The 22,107-nt window shown below is 32.6% G+C and overlaps 1 protein-coding gene across 1 annotated transcript in view; it reads left to right on the top strand.

The window, feature by feature from the left end:
* The first annotated feature begins 390 nt into the window (after positions 1–390).
* nab (NGFI-A-binding protein homolog) overlaps positions 391–22,107 on the top strand; it is a 72,681-nt gene continuing 50,964 nt past the window's right edge. The window contains exon 1 of the mRNA XM_088243480.1: positions 391–964. Coding sequence (XP_088099606.1) covers positions 826–964 — 139 coding nt within the window. The 5' untranslated portion in view covers positions 391–825. The remainder of the gene's footprint in view (positions 965–22,107) is intronic.

Raw genomic sequence — 22,107 nt, forward strand, 5'->3', positions numbered from 1 at the left:
AATGAGTTTTTTTTTAAAAAACTCCTTGGGAATATTGTATATAATTATGTATAATATGTTTTCAATATAATAAAATAAAAATAAAAATAAAATAAAAAAATAAAAAAAAATATCTTACATTACAATTGCTGCAGTGCCAATGTATTGAAAGCAAAATAATGACATGAAAATCGTGAAATTTCTTATCGTGTTTTTCAGGCGATGAAATAGTATCGTCACGCGTGTTTTTTTAACGTTTTACTATGTTAATGGTAGAAATAGGGGTAGGTACCTAAGGAGGGTGAGCCGGAAGCCGAACTTCTCGGGGGGCAGCGCCAGTGGCCCCAGTCAGCCGTCAGAACACGCCGGTCGCCGGTCGCCAGTCACACGCCGACCGCCGCTGTAGACGCACCGCATCTCGCCGCCGCGAGCCTCGTGTGTTGACGTCTCCCGAACTGACAGTCGCTTCGTTTCCCGCCTTCAGCCGGCGAACGACGCGCCTGAAAAAGCGTCGGTTTTTTCTGCGAATACCACTTTAGCGTGAGTGAAGCGGCGCGTTGCGGAGATCGCGGGTTACTATTCCCTAACGACGGTGGATTAATAAATAATAATGCACTTTTTGCGACACACAATCGCGATTCCGACTTCTTCATTCGAGAGTTAATTGGACATTGTTACCTGTATCGCGATTAGCGAGCGCGGATTTAATTACAATCGACGTGAAAAAATGTACGAAGCCAGTTTTTTTTAGGTTATTTTTCTGCGCTGTTCGCACGACCGAGGAGCGATAACTCCTCTCGACGGGCCCGGTTCATCGGCGGCTGGACGTAGTCCCGTGGCCGGTGGATGGTCCGCTGCAGGGCGGGTATGGAGGCGGGCCCCGCGCCCTCCCCCGCGCTCCCCGCGGCCCCGCGCCTCCCCCGGGGCCCCCACGACCTCCCCAACGGGACCGGCAAACTCTTGGGAAGGAACGCCAATGGAACCAGTAAGTCCTCCATCCTATTCACTTCTTCTAAAGTTGTATTCATAAATTGCGGCGATGGAAATGCCTATGATAACAGACGAACTAAGCAAACTCAATTGTTTAGAAGTTTAGCGTCGTTCCTGAAATAAGTAGTTAAATGTACGACTATGACCTAGTGACTATCATCAACCCCGAAAAATTCATTTAAATAAAATAGTTAATAGTTCATTCAGGCCCTACATACCTAAATATTTTAGGGAACCCCGAGTTAAAATACTTATCTAGTCATATAAGAAGTCAAACCAATTATAAAAAAAAGAGCTAATTATTTCATTTTCATAAACAACGAATATAAATTTTCATCGCCTCATACCCGTTTCATGTAAATGAATAAAAAAACAAGGCATATAAGTTGATATCCTTTATTTATCTTTTTTAATGTGTATACCGTCTATTACAAGTTACTTACTAGAAAATTACTATTTCATCATGTGTAGCAATTAAAAAATATTACTTGAATCTTTTTGATAGTCATTAATATAATTTCTATTAATAGAGTGAAATACTTTGTTTTATAATTATAATATTATGTTTTCTTACTATTTTGGATTATATTAACTGATATTATGTCTTTACTAAAAAATGTTTTCTTAATATGTACCGTCACAAATGAGTATTTTTATATACCTAACTCTTGGAAGTATAATATTTTATTCATGCCTTATATGTTTCATAAATAATAAAAAATAAATGAATTAATGTACATTTATATACAAATCACCTAAAATTCATTCAGGAACCTAATAAAATGTGCTCTCAATAATGGTTTGTGCGTAATTTACTGCCTAATAAATGTATTTCGATTATCATTAGAATACATTATAATATCAGACAGCAGTACCGCTTTCATCATCTAATTAAATTTGGCGGCCTCCGTGGTGTAGTGGTCAAGACGCTTGACTCACGCACGGAAGGTTCCGGGTTCGATTCGCGGTGAGAACACAAAAATTTTTAAAAATGTGATTTTTCTCAAGCCTGGGTGCTCTGTGATGTAATTCACCACTGTAATTAGGCCTCCTGGCCTGTTGTGGTGCAAAAAAAAATGGTTTAAAAAAAACTAAATATGTGTGAAAAAGACAAAATTAGTAAAAGCACTTGAAAACAACGTTATGTCCTTAACATTACCATATTATTATATTATTACTACATTATTGTAACAGGAAACAAAAAAAATGAAAACCATCGTTTGACAGTAAAAAACAAACTATTTTGAAAGAAACTCGACGATTCATAGACTTTTCAGCAAAATTTCATGTTTGCAATTCTTCTCTTCAATGTATAGTACGTGTGTCACAATTTCCTTTTTTTATGCCTTTTTCTTACTTCTTAATTACTTGGTAATAATACTTATGTGCTAAAGTTCTTATGTTTCTAACATATAAAATATACATAAGTTTTTACGCCCAGCAAAAAACGCGTAAAAAGACACTAGACGTGGGTCTCAGAAAAAAATGGTAGCAATAAAATGAAGCCAGTAGCAGTGATGGAATTTGGTATTTTTCCGCCCGTAGCTGCCGAGCGAATTGCACTTCCGTCGTTTAAACATTGATACTTATATCACTAAAATCCGCTCTAAATATATTTAATATATTTCCAACGTAATACAGCTATGAAATGCAAAAAGGATCTGATTATCGAGTAATTGAATGCGTTTCATGACACAACGAATCATTTTTGCAATGGCAAACTACATATCGATGGCTCAGTTCCATACAGAGGTAACTAGAAATGAATCAAACACTGATTTGAGTCTAATGAACACCTTATTTTTTTTTTACAAATATAAAAACAAAAATTTCGTGACAATTGTTTCTCCTCGTTGGGGCATTTTCAAACGAATGTGAAGATTAGATGGATTGAATGTCCTTATATAGTAATATAATTCAAGGTACTTAAGTAAAAAATATAAATAATAAGATTTTGAGAAAAACTTAAAACTAAATGCACTAACAAAGGCGAAACAACTGTCCCGAACTTTTTGTCTTTATATTTGTAAAAATAAAAAGTGTTCAGTAGACTCAAATCAGTGTTTGATTTCTTATATTATAAGTTTAAATATGGAGTTCTACAAAATAAACACCAGATCAATCAATAGAAATTACTTGTTTTTTTTTTTTAATTAGTTATGGAACTGATAGATTGTTAAGTTTATTTATATCCATGAAAACCAACTACATCAAGAGAAATCCAATCATTTTTATGAGTTATATGTTAGTGAACTTTTTTTTTAATATAGTGAATAAAATAACTCGAAACTTAATTGTTTTAGCTATCGCTCTGTGGAATCGAGCCATCGATTATTCTTTTGATGATCACAAAATGTAGATACTTTAGATTAGGTACTTATTCTGTAAATGTTCAAAGTAAATACTCGTATAGTGTATAGTACAATGTTGTCACTCGATCACGACCCGCGACATTCAACTTACAAAATGCTGTTCCTTCCGGGCCCGCTCCGCCCGCTCCGCCCTCTCCTTGCCCCGCACCGCCGCTGAATAAACTTCGCAATTCGCTCCTCTCGCACCTACCTACCTATATATACTCGATACCTACTTGGCAATATGAGAGACACCTTTACATGCTCACATATTCGCAGATTTACAAACACATAAAAAATATTTTTTCTCGTAACAGAATCTTATAAAACGCGAATTAGACATTGGACTATTAAAAATAGAGAAATCTTTTATGAGAATTCATCTTTTTTTAATAAATATCCGTGTGATATTTGTAAAAATGTCCACAGAATTAAATCTTTATTTAAGAGTCATCCTTTATTCACTAATAGCTAATGGGTAGGAAGTACTAATTTCTATTGGTGCAGAGAGGATTGCATAAACACGAATGTACCAAACAACAAAATAATACAGGAATGCACTACCAATTTTCAAAAACTAATTAAGCGAAAAAATAATATTTCTTTACAATTAAACCACAAACATAACACAGCGTAGAAACTTTAAAAGCTCTCGTTGTACCCCCCACTGCAGTAGTGTCAATTTGTGATCAATCAAATACACACGGTTAGTACAATCACCGTTTTAAATTTCCCAGCGTTACATTTAGTTCCGAATTGAGACCGCGACCCGAAGAACGTAGTAACACAAACAAAACAAACCACGGCAAAAACCCAAATACATATAGGAAACATAAGAACAATTCGCCCGAAACAACGTGCACTCGAGCAACAGTAGAAATAAAATACGCATTCCACTGGTGGCAAAGTCCTAACTCAGATCCAAACATGATCCTAACAAGATCCCTACCAAACTCGGGTGAAATTACCTCTTGTCATAACCCTAATTGTCCTGATACCAACAGTAGGAACAATCCTGCGCAAAGACCATAATCGTCCTGACAACCTCTCTGTCCTTAGAGCGGACGAAACGGGTCCTAGAGCATAGTCAGCGCGCGGATTTCTCGAATTAGTTTACTATTTAGATTTGCATTTACCTGTGCATAGTTATTTAAAGTGTAAAATTAGAAAAACACAACTTGACGGTATAATGATATTCTTGCGCAATATGAAAGCTCCCGGTGGCGGTGCGCGGTGCTGCGCTTTATCCAGTACTGAATTCTTTTATATGCCCACTTTTATAGTTATTTATTGCTTCGAGGCAATAATAATTCCACAAATTAGCCATTACATTCTAGTTTGGTAACAGAAGTAGAAAACACCGCGATGCCTCTAATTACTCCAGACAAATATGGAAAAAACTAGTGAGACCTGCGATGCACCTCGTTTTTATATCGAAACGGGGACAGAGTAGAAAAAAGAAGAACTATTTTATTGACGCGAACGGATAGCGAGTTATAGAATGTTCGACCGACGCGTTATCGCAATAAACGATCCGATTGAATTTCCGTTAAAAAAATAAGTTAACACGAAAATTATACATAACGTACGATATTTATGATCTCACTAGAAGAAGGCTTGACAACTGATGGAAACATTCAAAACTTTTTTTCTCGAGGTTCAACGTTTAAAACTTAATTTAAACCACAAACCAAAAAAATAAGTTAAAAATAAGTTTTAGCCGACAAAAAAACTAACGTATCAAGTAAATATCTATAATTAAACTAAAGTAAAATGCTACTTATAGAAATTTGTAGCTATTTTGGGCTTCGCAAAAACTGAAAATCCTTACGTTTTTATTGGTTTTATAAGACATGTTTTTATTGATACGAAAATAAAATATTTATCGCGCATAAAACTGTTAATTTACAAGTTTTTTTGCTTCGTGTTTTTTCCTTTTGTTTTCCGCTAAATTATTCAGACAAAAAGATTATAAAAAAATTATCATTTGTACCTAAGGAAAATCAGCGATGGCTGCTCGACACCATTTTGTTTTGATAAATCATAAATGTTCATAAACATTCAATAAACTTATCTGTTAGTACTTAAGTGATAGTAACTAATTACCTAAAAATGGTAGGTATTTATTTATCTTCCGATCTCTGTCTCAATCTGTCTTCATCGGAGAAACGTAGAACGGAGATGGACCTTATATGCATTTTCCAAATACTAAATGCTATACATGTTGTCCCATCTCCGTTGCAATGAATTTATTTTCATGTTCCCAACCGTGTCACCAGAACTCGAAATATGCTATTTATCAAATCTTCTAAGAGCAACTTTTGCTTTTATGCCCTAATGTCCAGGATGTGTAGATCAGTCAATTCATCACACAACTTGGAATTATTTGGGATAGATCTTCCGGCTTTTTATAAATGTCTTCGCTGAAAATGAAGGTGGATTTGCATGGGTCAGCTCGAAGTCTTATATGTTGATCGTGTTTATGAATAATAAAAATAATTAATTTCGGCAATTCTTATAGCGCCGTTTTCGTGAGTAATCACTTCAAGGGCGCTGCATATATTGTATCATCATCATCATAATTCCCTTTCCGCACCTAATGGTGCATAGGGTACTGAATTAGTACACCAATCACAGCGTATCTCGATCATTTTTATTACATGGAGGTAAGATAATCAGTCTTACGCTTTAGATACCAGTCCAGGGACTATAAAATAATCTAGTGTAAAAACGTCCTTTTAAATAAATATTTCCCATTAACCATGTTGGGAATCGAACCCGAGACCTCTAATTTGGTAGGCAAACGCGATGACCATTATACCACGAGGCCAAGGAATATATTGTATACCATTATTTTACTGCCCTTGTATATGTTTTTTTGCACCACAACAGGCCAGGAGGCCCAATTACAGTGGTGAATAACAGCACAAAACACCCAGGCTTGAGAAAAAGCACATTTCATTTCTTGTTCTCACCGGGAATCGAAGCCAGAACCTTCCGTTCGTAGGTCAATCGTCTTGACCACTACTCCACGGAGGCGGGGATCTTTATTTATTTAATTTTTAATCTTGAAATAAGGCACACATAAACATATTCTTATGTGTGCTGTAATCACGCTGTAATAATAACAATGCACAAACAGTTAATTTATAATTTATTTAAACCATATTTCGTAACCTCCTTTATAAATGTTTTTTTCCCATTTCATAATATTTTTTTACTGCCTTGTATAAAATTGAGTTTTGTGACAGCCTTTTTTCCAAATGAGAGTCTGATCCATAGTTTATGGTCTTTTTGTTCAGTTTCTTGTACTTATGTTTCTTCATATAACTGTTGTATTTGGCTTAGGCCGTATATATATTAAATAAATATTTAATTAAATTAAATCGGTAGTTGACAATAGAAATAACATGAAATTTTTCGTATTAATAAGCAGATCCAAAATTACCAGAGTAATTATTATCAAAAAATATCATTTGTAAATAAGGTAAAAATAATCATGAATATAAAATTTTAATTTAGAAATTCATTAACATATTACAACAGAGATAAAGAACATTTAAGAGAAGATAATATTAAAGTATAGGCAGCTACAGGGCTTATGACCTGTCAATGGCTGGTTTAAGTGGCCACTTTACACACTGTGTAACATTCACCATTCTGCCTATATTTGAACATCTATATTCCTTCAATTCTTTCATCTGTTGATGTTTGTGAAATTAAAGAGCTGAAACCTTTATTTATGCGGGTGAGATTCATCTAATTGAATTATTTCACCTACATACTAGGCCACACCTACACCTAGACTTCTATATTACCTTCTCTTAAATGTTCTTTATCTCTGTTGTAATATGTTAATATAAACAGCTCCCCAGGGAGTTAAATCCAGTCCTTGTCTACGAAAATTTGGACAAACTCAAAATATTGTTAGAAATTCATTACCAAACGTTTTGGACAGTGTGTAAAATGGCGAAATTAAACCAGCCAATGAAAGGTCAAATGACCTGTAAATGCGTATTGCCCTCTCTAAAGTGTTCTTTATCTTTGTTGTAATATGTTTATTCGGATGGGGGTGACAAACTGAAAATATTTATGATTAAACATAAAAATTTCAAAAAATATGTTACCGTCAAGATTATTATCATTATAAAGTACAAATATTGCAAATTGTATGCCGCGGGGTTTTGAATGTAATAAATCAAATTGCATTTTGATAATATGCCTACTTATTTATTCAATTCAACGCAAAAATACATTTCGATTGGGTTGAGTTCCTTTTAGCTCTTTATAAAAAAACCCGCGTTTAGGGGAATGTTTTAAGTCAGAAAAAATAATTAAATATGATAATTAAAAATAATTATATTTATAAAAATACATAGGTACATAGTTTTATTTCACATTTATTTATAATTTTTACCAGTGACCGGGTTTCGTCGCGACCGACATCCTCTGACTGGTGGGAGACAAAACTAATTTCTATGTAATATACAAGTGCAAGCAGGGGTTGTAAATCAAGATTTTATATAATTATGGGAATAAAAGAGTTTAAATTCAAATAAGTCAAATGTAAAGTTGTGTAGCGATTAGATGGATTTAAGGTTTTTAAATGTTTTCAATAAAAGCAGATGTAAAATATAAAATTTTATGAAGTTAGTTAGTAAAAATGTAGTTGAGTTATATGTATTTAAATTTAATTCAAACTTAAACAGGGGCCGCTGGTTGGTAGTTCCTTTAAAACCATGTCACCGGGCCCGGGGGTAATTAAGTTATTTAATTTGTTCTTTACGTAATATTTGAAATCACAAAACAAAAAAAATAATAACAATAATGAAAATATGCGTATCATATGTATGTCAAATTAAAAAATATAAAAAAGTCGTTTAAGTGAATGAGGAACTTTAGCCCTACGGGAAATTGGATACAAAAAATGTTTTCTTGCACGCGGTAAAAATTAGAGCATTAAATTGTACGGCAAAGTTTCTTGAAAATGTACAAAAATTTTATTTTTTTTAAACGCACTACTTTGTTTGACGTCACCGGTTCATATGAACCAACCAATGATTTGAAAGCTGTGAAGGATGTCCGGTTGGCTTACCGTAAACGAACCAATGGGAAGAACTAACAGAGAACAACCTCTGACGTCACACGCGGAGTTATTTCAAAAATACAAAACTTCAAAAAATCATAGCGCTTATCATACGATATGCAAAAAATAATAATAAAAATTTGGCTTAGTTTAATAGTATATTAACAAATAATAAAAAAATAATAAAAGACACTGAACTTCTTCATTATTAGTACAAAAATATAAGTACAGTGAATAGATAAAACAAAACATTAATGGCTACTTTATCGGATACAATTATAGCTAATCTGAGAGCCTTTTAGGCATTCAAAAACTGAATAAATAAAATAAAATGTTTTTATGTTTGTGGTCCGTTTACCGTTATTTTCTTTTGAAATAGATCCCGACTATCGCGGAAAATATTTCACGTTATACACAGCACTGCGCCATAGTTAGGAAGCGGCGTCTCTCCCATTCCCATGTAAGATGGGCCATAACCCATAACAATAAACAATATTTATGTCGGAAAGTAAATCGGCGCCATTACTGCGAAACTGCTATCTCCCGAGGTTGGCAACACTGCGCGCCGCTCCACGCTACTCGCTGCTCCGTGCTCGGTGCGAGTTGCCAGCCCTGGAGAGCAGGACAGGGAGACGGCAAGGAAACATTTAACAAAATATAGAGAAATAAAAGGCCCTAGGTAAAAAGGCTTATTTTTTGTTTTCGAATACAAACAGATGTACAGGTTAAATGATTATAAATGGAAATTATAAAAAATGTATACGTAAAAATAGAAGAGCCTGCCATTCAATAATATGTATTCACGTAATTATACTTAAATAAAGCGACGACGGCTTAAATCTAGAAAGAATAAGAATAAAGTCAATGATCCTAAACTTTCAAAATTTTCCTTCTTTTAAAAAATGCGGACTATCCTGAATTTAAACTAAAGAACATATTACAACAGAGATGAAGAATATTTAAGAGGTAATATAGAAGTCTAGGCATCTACCGGGCTTATGACCTGTCATTGGCTGGTTTAAGTGGCCACTTTACACGCTGTGTAACATTTCACCATTCTGCCCATATTTGAACATCCATATTCCTTAAATTATTTCATCTGTTGATGTTTGTGAAGTTAAAGATATTACCTTTTTTTTATATGATATATTTTGTTACCCTTTAATAATAATATTATAAGAAAATAACTTTTTTTTTTAAATAAAAGAAATATGGACAAAACAAGGAGATAGTGGGAAAGAAATTTATGAGAAATGGTGAAGGATAAATAAAAGAAAGTAGGAGTGAAACATTGCATTTGATTTAATGATAAAGGGCAAAAAAAGACAAAACGTTTATTCTCTCTTATTCTGATCCTGATTAAAGACCTTGTTTTAAAAACACCAAATGCCATTTTTTTCCATTTTGATTTTGTGATTATCTGTCCATGACATGACTCCATACAACAGTTTTTTCCAAAAAAATATATGACCCTCAAACTCATATTTATGTTTATAGCGTATTGTTTTTTTTTTTGTCATGATTTTAAATTAGATTAAAGGTAATAATAAAAAAATAATAGTAAAGTCTGCATACTTTTCCCAAAAAACTGTAAATGTCCAAAATATTATTGATATTTTATTTTATGTCTAATTATACCAACGTAAAGAAAATTTTCGAGTTCCATATAGTGCTTTAAAAAATGACTGTAATTTTCTTTCATTAAATGAATTTATGTAAAAATTTAAAGGAATAACCCGCTAAGCCTCTTTTCTAGAGGCTTGTCAGCAGCCGGGAAAGAAAGAATATAAATGGAAGTTAAATAAAACTGCAACACCCAGACCAAATGAGAAAAAAACCTTTGTTGGATTTTTTTCCTCGCTACTGGCGGGAATCGAACCCCCGACGCCAGTTTCACAGTTGGCCTTTTAACTGATGTAAATTCAGTCTTGTTTACGAGCATTTGAATATACTCAAAATACTTCTGTTGTAAACGGTTTAAACTCTCTCCTGAAAATTTTCGGTTTGTGACATTTAAGGTTTTTAAAACAAAGTCTTAAATTGCCTATTAAAATGTCTTGATACCTAATCTAAAAAGAATATGTAGACGTAGGATAAAAATATTTTAAGCCCAGATGTTTCAATGACATATTTTAGTTAATTAATTACCTATTACCTATGCACCCTCTACATAAACAAAATACATTCTAGCCGGTATTTATAATAAATTAATATATCATCCGATCTTCTCCCTACTCAGGGATACGATTATATAATAAGAGCAAGGAGTAATATACACGAACCACATGTCAATATTCCTCATTTTAATGGATGATTTGATTGGAAATGCAAATATATTTTTTTTGCCAAATTATTGTATGTACTTTTCTGAACAATTATATTGATATATAGGTATTAAATAAGTTTGCAACTGAGAAATTGAAATTAAGTTGAACTACGGACACAAAATATTTATTTTCTGATTGAGTGAAATGTAAATGAATGAAATGAATAAATGTAATGGCGGCCTCCATGGTGTAGTGGTCAAGACGCTTGACTCACACCCGGAAGGTTTCGGGTTCGATTCCTTCCCGGTGGGAACATAAAAAATAAATTTGATCTTTCTCAAGCCTGGGTGTTCTATATTATAATTTACCACTGTAATAAGACCTCCTGGCCTTTAGTGGTGTAAAAAATAATAAGAGTAAAAAGTGAAGGAAAAAAATAATTCTGTACAGTTCTCTTCAAAACGGATAAATCTAACTCTAAAATATTTTTTTCATACAATATTTTCACACAGCATAATAAAAATATATAGGTATATATTCATAATATTGTTTTGTAGCATACCATAATTTTTGAAGAAGAGTTAAGTAATCCTAAAATTGTATTTATGAAATTGTTGCATAGATGCTACAATAATACGAACATTTGCTAGGCGAACCTTCCCTTACGTGAACGAAAAAAATTATAGGTATTTAAAAACACTTCCGAAAACTTAAATTAAGAATTTTTCTAGATTAACTTGTTCAATTATTATTTATGAAATAACAAGTAGGTATTTTCATGAATTTTCTTGACAATCTTTGATAAAACACATATTTTGAAAGTTACAATTTGAATAGAATAAGCTTTTGATGTGTGGTTCACGCGCCGCGCCTCGCTGCGTCTCCCCGCCGCGCCGTGCCGCGTCGCCGCGCGCCGTGCCAGGGTGGAAAAAAGCGCGCGCGATGCAAGTTTAAAAAAGAAAGCGCCCGGCAATGGCGGCCATGTTTTATTTTCTTTATCGCCCGCTGCAGTTTTTATTGCGGGCCACAGACCAGACGGAGCCTCTCTCCAGAGTATAGAGTATGGAGTATAGAGTCTAGAGAAATTCTGCAGCGGCCACAAAAATGCACTTACTTAGGCGGCGTGCAGATATGTGAACTCATTGCAGACGATGTAAAAACTGTATTTCGCAAAGGTACCTACTCACTGCGCCGTATAATGTAATGTGTATTACACAGCGGGCCTCCACACATCCGGGATACTTTATGTTACTCGTGTACGTCATTATGTGGGTACTGGGTACATACTTACTCGCAAAAAGAATATCTACGTTGAATATTGCGTAAGTATACATTATGGGCACTGCACCATTTTTTATAGCCCCTGTACGTGACTTCGCTTAAATAATGTATGTATATAAAATCGCAGTCAGAAAACAAAAGCATTGATATCAAATTATAACAAAACTTTTTTTCTTCTTCTTCTTCTTCTTCTTCAATTGAAAAAGAACAAAAGCAACGCTAATAACAACGTTAATAAATACATACAACACAAAATTATTTTCTTATTGGAAGTTCGTTCAAATTTATCATAAAAATAAAAGACCCTTGAATAAGTACATAATTTTACATTCTTTATCCTTACATTTGTAAAATCATATTCAATTTGACATTTAAAATATTATCTTGGAGATGTAACTGGTCACTGGTGATTCCAAATTTGTAAATTTAAGTATAAAGTAAGAACTAGTAAGTAACCAAAACAAATTATCACTGGCACAGTGCTGTGATCCTGGTGTTGTTTAACTGTCAAGCTGATTGTGCGTAGGTCCATCTTGTAATCGTTCATAATCAATAAAATACCTCGATATTTATTACGAATCATCATTCCATCAAGTATTGCGTGGGGAACTTCATCGGTACGCCAATGAGGTATTTTGTTTTTGTTTGTTAATAGACTATTAAACTAGGCTAAAAAATTCTAAATATATATTTATCGTTCTATCGGCGCTACGATATTTTTATGTTTCGTTTTTCTGAAACACCCCGTGTGTGACGTCAGAGGTTCTCTTCCACTTATTCTCAATCATTACTGCCCATCGGTCCATTCACGGCAAGCAAACCGGAAATCTTCCATAACTCTCTTATCATTAGTTGATTCATATGAACCAGTGATGTCGTTCAAAGTAGTCCGTTTTTATGAAAAAACTTTTTTTATTTATTTTTTCGTGCATTTTCAGGAAACTTTGCCGTACAATTTAATGTTCCAATTTTTGCCGCGCGCAAGAAAACGTTAATTGTATCCAATTTCCCGTAGAGCTGAAGTTCCTTATTACAGCGTATCTTTTTCATTATATTATCTTTTTACGCCACAACAGGCCAAGAGGCTCAATTTCAGTGGTGAATTACAGATTACAGGACAGATCACATAGGTTTCAGACTCAAAACTTTGTAGTTTTGAAATATACTGTTCATTATAAAATTAAATATCTCTTTTCAATTCCATAAAGATAAAATTCTTAAAAACTATTTGTTTTCTCTTGTTAGACAGGTGCTTTCATATGGAAATAAAAAACTTCTCATAAATCTCTCAGCTCCATAACTAATTAAAACGTTGTGATAATGAACGTAATCAATTAAATTCTAAAACTAGTAACCATTGTGTATATATTTTCACATATATAAACATATGGATAGCACTTAAGGCAATATAAACAATTATTTGTTGCAAAACAATTTAGATCTGTCAAAACTTTGGTCAGCCATTACTTAAAACTAGTAATTTCTAGTTTTCTTTGTACCTAACTGAGCCATCGATTTGTCGAATTGATAGGAAATATACATATTTGAAATAGATACCCTCATTTTTTCATTGCACCTCGAGACAATTTTAATAATTTTACTTGTATAATTTTTTTTTTCACTTTTCGGGGTGTTCTAGTCAGTGTCGAGTATCGGCATTTATTATATTACACATTTACACCGTATTGTTGTTAGTTAATGCTCGTATAGTTATTATTATCGGTACAATTATTAATACAAGTACTAATAACTAATTCCCGGTAATTAGTATCAATTTGCATCGAAATGTTTATCTAAATTTATTTGATAGGAAATAAATACGGGTTTTAAAAGAATATTGTAATTGGAGTTTTGTTTTGTTAAACCATTTGTAGAACTTAAATGATAAATGGGGATGGCAAACAACAAAACATAGAATTTCCCGCACTGAAAAAGATTTCTCACGTTTTTCACGATTGCTATTACCACCGAGTAGCTATAAAATAACTATCTAACTAATCATAAAATATCTAACTAACTACTCTATTCAATTTGATATTTTATTATTGCATTCAATGAATAATAACGAAGTATCTTAATATAAAACTGATTAATCGGATTAATAAATCTAACCTGTAAACATTACTATTTTCTATCTTCAACTTATTTTCTTTACTCGTACCTAATTATAAATTATTTACTACGATTAATAATGATGTATATGAACAAGTTTTTTGATTCAGCAAAAGTATTGACCCAAGTCGATGCAAACATCCCCAAGTTTTAGATAAAATGTAAATAATAATGCATAATTATTAGGGGTAACTATTGCTATTCTGAAATAGAGCGATTTCCTTATCTGTCTTCTTTAAAATAACGCAGAATGGAGATGCACCATACTCGTATATGCATTTTCAAAATACTTAACGCTTTATTAAGTGCTGCCCCATCTCTGCTGTAGTGAATTTATTTTTATGTTCGCAATCGTGTCACCAGAAGTCAAAAGTGGCTGTTTATCAAATCTTCTAAGAGTAACTTTTGTTTATATGCCCCAATGTTCAAAATGCGAAATTCATTTATTTATTTAAGTTTATTGCTGTGCACACAATGCTGTATTGGTATAATACAGTGATATTATTACTAAAAAAACATAAACCTAACACAGCACTAATTACGTACACAACACAATATATAATACAATTTCTGAACAGGACAACAAAATGTGACGAGAATATGTATAACACGTGACTCCATTTGTGTCGGTATCTCCATAGTTTTGAAAAAGGAGTATGGTTCATGAAGTTATTTGTGTAAAATGTGGGGTTTGTTTTATATCCATTTTTTTTTTAAAAGAGGCCTTGTAAATGAGACGTTTGTAGCGGAGAGCTGAGTCGTTAGTAAATGAGTAATTAGTCAATTCGTCGCAAAACTAGGATTTCTTTGAGTCGAATCTTCCCGCTTTTCGTAGATCTCTTCGCCATATACAGTGTGAATTTTTTAAATGTATTTATACTTTTACTTTGTTTGTATTTTTTTTAATACAGAATAATGTTCCCTCACTGGGGTGGGGTGTCCCGTGCCGAGAGAAAAATTTAAATAATGTGAAACATGCCTTAGATTAGCTATTTAACAAAGTTAACATAATAATAACAATAAAAAAACGTAATTAATCCAATTAACCTAATAATCATTGACATAAAATCCAATTAAAAACAAAAAAAAATATAGAAAACATAACCGATATATATAGACCAATAGAACAAATTTCATAAACAGTTTACACATTTTACCTATTTGGCTTGTTCCACTCATCGATCCGTGTGCAACCCACCTCCACTATCCATTTCTTAATAGCAATTTTATAATGTGAGAACTTACTAGTTGTCCTTATAGATAATCGAAATAGATTTACACTTTAACAGAGTAGTAGGCCAATCCTCTTTGACAGAAGGTTGTATTTATTTTTTTGCAACATCAGGGTGGAGTATCTAGTAACTCTTGTATTTGTAACAGAAGGTAGAGAATAATGTTTACGTGCGTATAGTAACAAAGCTTTTGCATAAAGTTGTTTTATAGATTTTACATTAAGATTTTCAAATATACCGAGGGAGCTAGTTCTGATTAGGATTCTTAAGATAATTATTATTAAAGCTTTTTGTGAAATTATTATTTGATTGATCAGTGTGTCATTTGCACATCCCCATCCAATTATCCTATATTCCAAAACTGATTGAGTTATTGCGTAATATATTTTTACAAGTTCTGAAGTGCTATCATATCATGCCAATCTTTATTCAAAATGAAGAAAGAATAGCATGGCTTAATTTGTCTTCGTGTAATTATACGCGAGAAGAGACTGTCAGATTCATTAAAGGGACAATCAAGCGGGCTAAGATGGATATGATATGAGGCGCTTCGTAGATTTCATATCTCCCTATTGTAGCGACGACGCCAATGATTGTTTTCTCTCGCGGGGCCATAGACAACTGCGTGGATGTACATATAATGCATGTACACAGTGCATGCATTCAGATGTAATTTATTTAAAAAATCAAAATCTCGTCTTTGAATAGAACCACGAGTTATGAATTCATCAGTTGTTTGTTTTGGTTTGAGTAGATAATCATTATAGTCATCCCTTTGATACTTCCCTTGTTTGTTTTTATTGTTTGCTCCAGATCCCGGCTCGGATAATTTCTCTTGATTATGCAAATGTCCATCGGGTTCAACCGATTGTTGGGTGGAGCGTGGAGCGTCTCCCGAGCAGCTGCGGGTGTGCAATGCCGCTATACCTTCTTTATATTATTTTGACATCGACATTACAGATCACGATTATTGCTATTTTAATTTAATTCCATCCGCATGCTAAATGAATGAGACTAGCAAGTGAAATGCTATTGTTGTGTTTATCTAGTAACGTAACGACGGTGAAATTAACTTTTTCGAGAATTAAAAGTAAGTCTAAGTATTTGCAAGGGCTGGGACCTTTCGTTGGCTAATTCGAATTATCATTTTATTTATCATACATTGCGCGATATTCACCGTGCAGCTTGACCGAATGTTTAAATGTCAATCCATTACTTACCTACAACAGTTTATACATGCTAAAAATAGTGGTGCTATTCCTCTTTGTTACACGATGGTTGTAATTTTAAAAATATGTATTAAAATTCTATTATTATGTAAGTTTCGGCGTCCGAGCGGATAAAAATACAGTTCTATGTGTGAAATAGTACCATAACCGTGGACGAATGTTTCCAACGGAAAGGGGAAATCGAGTGGAGATAATACTATTCCTGAGGTCTTGGGTCGATTCTTGGTGAGGTGAATGTGACATTTTGATGTTAAAAATTGTTTAAACTGAAATATTTCATTGTTTCTGGACTGGCGCCTGAAGTGTATGACTGATCACCTTACCTTCGTGTTTTAGATTATTGAAATACGCTGCATTTTACAGATGTGTTGCCCTATGCACCACTGGGTGAAAGGAGAATGTTGATGATAACTTTTTAATATTTTCAATTTTTCGTTGGTTAGTACGGATGTTTTGAAATAGGCGATTTTTTGGAAGGAATTTATCATATGTTATTTTTTATTTCACATCAAATAATGTAAAAATGATTTTGAACACATTTTATATATTATAAGTATACACAATAATGTATTTCTTAGTTTAGTTGTCATGTTTAAGATATTTAATTATACCTATCATCGAATGTGAAATGTAAACTTAAATATGCTTAAATGCATTAACCCTTCATTAGATACATAGAACAAAGTGGTACATAAATAAACCAGAATTAAAGTATTTATATTCTAATATTTCGTATTAATAATAACGTTCACTGGTAGACAAGTCTTCAACTCAGTTTTTTTCAAATGCAATGGGTTTATCATCCTAAAAAAGAACATATTTTTTTGTTTCATATATTTAAAAAAATATATTTATCAAAAACATACAAAAATACTAATTATCAAGTTCTACTGAACTGCATAAAATGCAGTTCGTCAGCAGGTGCTTATAGATAAGTTCTAATATGTATACATAATATTATCTCTTAACTTCTATAACATATAAACATTCTTATTACTATGGAAAAAAATAAAACATGTATTCCCATGTGCATGGAAAATATGTTACACGTAGAAGAATAAAAATAAAAATTGGTCCACATAAAAAAGAAAAACACAAAAAAAAATTAATATAAAAAAAGCACGTTCTGAAAGCCAGATTTTCAGCATACGTATTTCTCCTGAGTCTGATAAGTTTTGTTTTTTTTTTGTTTTTTTTATATTTAATGGGAGCATATTATACATTTTTGGTATATTGTACTGTAGTGTTCTTTTCCCGTATTTATTATTGAATTTAGGGAGAGCTAGTCCATTTACACTAGTGAACCGAGTATTATATACATGCTCCAATTTATTTCTATATTCAGATAGAGACGCATGCTGAGAAACCAGCTTGGACCATAATAAAGCTCTAACGGATAAAATATATATACAATAAGGATATTGGAATATCGTGTCACTCATAGTACAAATTCTTTTAAGGTTTGCATGTCGTAAATCAGCACAAAATGTGTGTCCGATAAAGGGTTAAATACGATTACCTTTTAAAACTTCAAAAAAATTAACAAGTACCTACTTTTAGCTTTTGTAATTTTATAATAATTTATGCTAATAAAAGTATGCAGAGTAATAGCAGAGGCAGGTCGTGGAACTGTCAGGAGTGATGACCGCGGAGGTAATGCGAGGAGACACATTATAGTTCCCGGTCCCTACTCTAGGCAGCCTAGAAATCGAGACCCCGGAGACCCTAACTAAGAGTTCGTGATAAACGGGAGTAGTTTATATTAATATATTTTTTTAAATTTATTGAATTTTACAATACGCCCAAGGGGCATTTACAAAAAATATACAGGTAAGTACAAACATAGTAAGTAATAATTTAAAAGATAAACAACGCTTTTTTGTATACATGTAGAAACAATAAAAAGCATACTGCCATGCAAAATACAAATTGAAACTTTGCATAGTAAAAAAGAAAAAAATATATATGGATATAAGAAAAGTAATTGAATTAAAAAGCAAATTGTAAATAACTTGTAAAGAATTTAAACAAAAAAACATATACATTTACATATTCTTATACGTATAAAAAAATATTATTAACAAATTATTGTTAAAAACAAATAATAAAAATTAGTTTACAAAAAAGTATATAAAAGATAACAACATAATATCTGGTAGACAAAAATATTTGATACATTTATTTCAGAAAAAGATAATAATAAATAATAATACACATCAAAAACAGAGAAAAAGATGTAAGAAAAAGAAAGTTTTATTACGACGTTAATAATTAGTTTCAAACAGTGCATTTAAGAACGTTTTAAAATGGATAATTGACGTATTAAAAATGTCTATATCACAAGTAAATTTGTTGGCTAAGGAATGTAAACGCGAAATCTATCTAATTATATGCAGTAGATATGATAAACTGGAGTAGTTTACACGTGGGGTAAGTTAAGAAAATATATAAATATGATGGTTCGAGATAGTCCGGCTCTTTTGTCGGATATATCATTAAATATCCCCGGCTACCGCACCCGTCACACGTCGAGCTCTCTATTTCATGTGCCAGCAGTTCGTACGAACCATGCCCAGAACTCTCCACTTATACGTTTTGCTAGTGAATATAATTTGAACTTTCCCCTTATTGATCCATTTGATTGTAAAAAAATAACATTTAAAATGCGCGTCTTAAAACATACTTTTTTGTCTTATACTTAGTTTCAATAATAAAGTTTTATTTTATTTTATTAAATTTTATCTCTAATTCTTAATATTTTATATATATTTATATTTTCGATACCTGACACCCTCTTTCCAATATAACACCCACACACCCACCCTCTCACTCACTTACACTCACACAAACACACTAGTATGTATTGTACGTGTATTTAATGTATTTCTGTGGATATCTGTCATTGGTTTTATTCTCTGTATATGTTATTTGTTATATTTTTATTACATGTATTACTGTTGATATCCCCAATAAATAAAATAAAATAAAATAAAAAAATGATATTTTCACAGAAAAAATTTAAAAAAATCGTTGCCTAAAAAATACAGGTATGTTATTATGAATACTCCGTAAATTTATTTATTTATTTATTAACGTATGAACAGTTTATTACACCTTTTTTGAGACATAAGTCCCAACTCCGTGGAACGAAAAGTCCTGTGTTGAGTTGGGACGAGAAATTAGTTAACACAGACATAGGAGTATATCACCACAAATATTATATGGAAACATAATACTATAAATTAATAATAAATATATGGTAAATAGCAAACTAAAACATTGTTCGCGAATAAACTTTTATTGCTTTAATAGAGATTTCATATATTTTAAATAGGTGCTATTTCATAAAAACATATAGGTATAGACAGTCCCAGAAATAATCAAAACTTCATATTAAAACAGTTTTTGTTTTAACAAACGTAATAGTAAAAAATGTAGCTTAATGTATGAAGACTATGAAGGGTTATAATGAGGAACTTCAGCCCTACGGAATTTGGATACAAAAATATTTTCTCGCGCGCCGTGAAAATTAGATAGTTAAATTGTAACGACGTCACTAGTTCATATGAATCAACCAATGTTAAGAGATCTGTGAAAGATGTCAGGTTTACTTACCGTCAACGGACCAATCGGTATAACTGACTGAGAATAAGCGGAAGAGAACCTCTGACGTCACATGCGGAGTAATTTCAGAAATACAAAACTTTAAAAAATCATAGTGCTGATAATACGAAATATCAAAATTCACAAAATATATTTTGACTTAGTTTAATAGTATATTAACAAATAAAAAAATATTAAAAAATCACTGAGCTTCCTCATTGTATTATGCCTGAAAGTGTGAAAAATGAAAAAAAAATATTTATGGAAAGGTGTTCATTTTTATCATTATTATAATAATTAATATTTATAAATTAGAGTGTATTAATAATAAAAAAATAGTTATCAGTTGATATATCTACAAATTATGTTATTTTGACTAAATTTACTAATTAAATAATTCGGAGCATCTCGAATTGACTACTAAACCAGGAATTCGTATTTTTAGTTTGTATCGATATTTTTTATTTAAATTAATATAAGTCGAGGAAATAATTTCCAAAATACAAAATAATACCTACTCGCATGTTTATAGTGTCACGCATAAAATATAATATCTTCGACGAACACCTAATAACAACGTGACCTTTGATGTATATTTATGCATTTTGGGCTATAAACATCAACAAGTGCCCCTACCGTCGTTTACTGCACTTGAACACGAAATCTATTTAATGTAATTCGATAACATTGTCCACAATTAAATACAATCGTATAATATTGCCAAAATTCCACGTGTCGGTCCCTACTTACAATTCACCCCTAAGCTCCCAAGTTACGGTTATTGAGAGATAATTCGTGATAAAGGCATACCTTTCAAGATAATCATTCGTTTACACACGAGGAGTTATTTAAAGCGGTTTTATTCACCATTATGATTTCCTTGACGTGAATAGTTTCCCTTGCGCGCCTGGCTGATGCGCGATAAACAAGTCGGTATATTATTATTATTCGAGGAAACGGGAACTCGCATTTACACTTTCTCTTCAATTATTTAGGACAGCATAATGCACTCGCCCTTAAGATAAGCACCTACTACGTGCATCGATAAAGTTTTATTAACCCTATTTCCGACTAACATCAACTTTAAGGGGTTATTTTTAGCGTAGTAGCGTATGTAGAATTTGTCAAATGCGTATTATGAAACCGCAAAAACATAATATTTTAAAAAACGCCGGTGATCTGACAATGTGCTGAAAAAATCATGCCGGGCAGTGAAATGTTGCAGGGTCATGCAACTTTTATTTTATTGATTTGGAATACCGACAATTCTGCATATTTACATTTAAAGAAAGGAAATATGTAATGGGCTCAGAACCAATAACAGGTTTTCGCAAATTATATAAAGTGAGTAAAGAAATAAACTCGTAATACAAATATTTCTAGTCGACCCTGCCAGGAATCTAACACGGGACAGCGAGAATTGAAACCCAATGCGCGATTCGATGGCTACTCTCGGCTCTCGGGTAAACATTCTGAAAAAGAATATGAAATAGGGATAAGTCCGCCTCGTAATGTAGTGGTTTGAGACTTGAGACTAGAAATTTCGAGAGTCTCGAAGCATTTTCAATATCGCGACTCTCGAGATGCCAGTGTGAAAATTTCGAGAGATAAACGCATTCTAGAGAACACGTTGTTAACACTTAATTTACATACGAAATAAAAAATATAATATGTTATTATACAACAAGCGCCTCCGTGGTTTAGTGGTCAAGACGCTTGACTCACGCACGGAAGGTTCCGGGTTCGATTCCCGGTGAGAACACAAAAATAAAAAATGTGATTTTTCTCAAGCCTGGGTTCTCTGTGATGTAATTTACCACTGTAATTAGGCCTCCTGGCCTGTTGTGGTGCAAAAAAACGTAAAACATATTAATGAAAATAAAGATAGATTTTTAGTCTCAGTGCTGGCGCAGGCAACAATAAGTATCCAAAGCAAGAAACGCACTCGCGTAGTCAAAACTGTCATTTTTTTTAATA

This window comes from Micrasema longulum, unplaced genomic scaffold (genome assembly GCF_059751315.1).
Source record: "Micrasema longulum isolate JH-2025_06_02 unplaced genomic scaffold, ASM5975131v1 h1tg000215l, whole genome shotgun sequence".
Lineage (NCBI taxonomy): Eukaryota > Metazoa > Arthropoda > Insecta > Trichoptera > Brachycentridae > Micrasema > Micrasema longulum.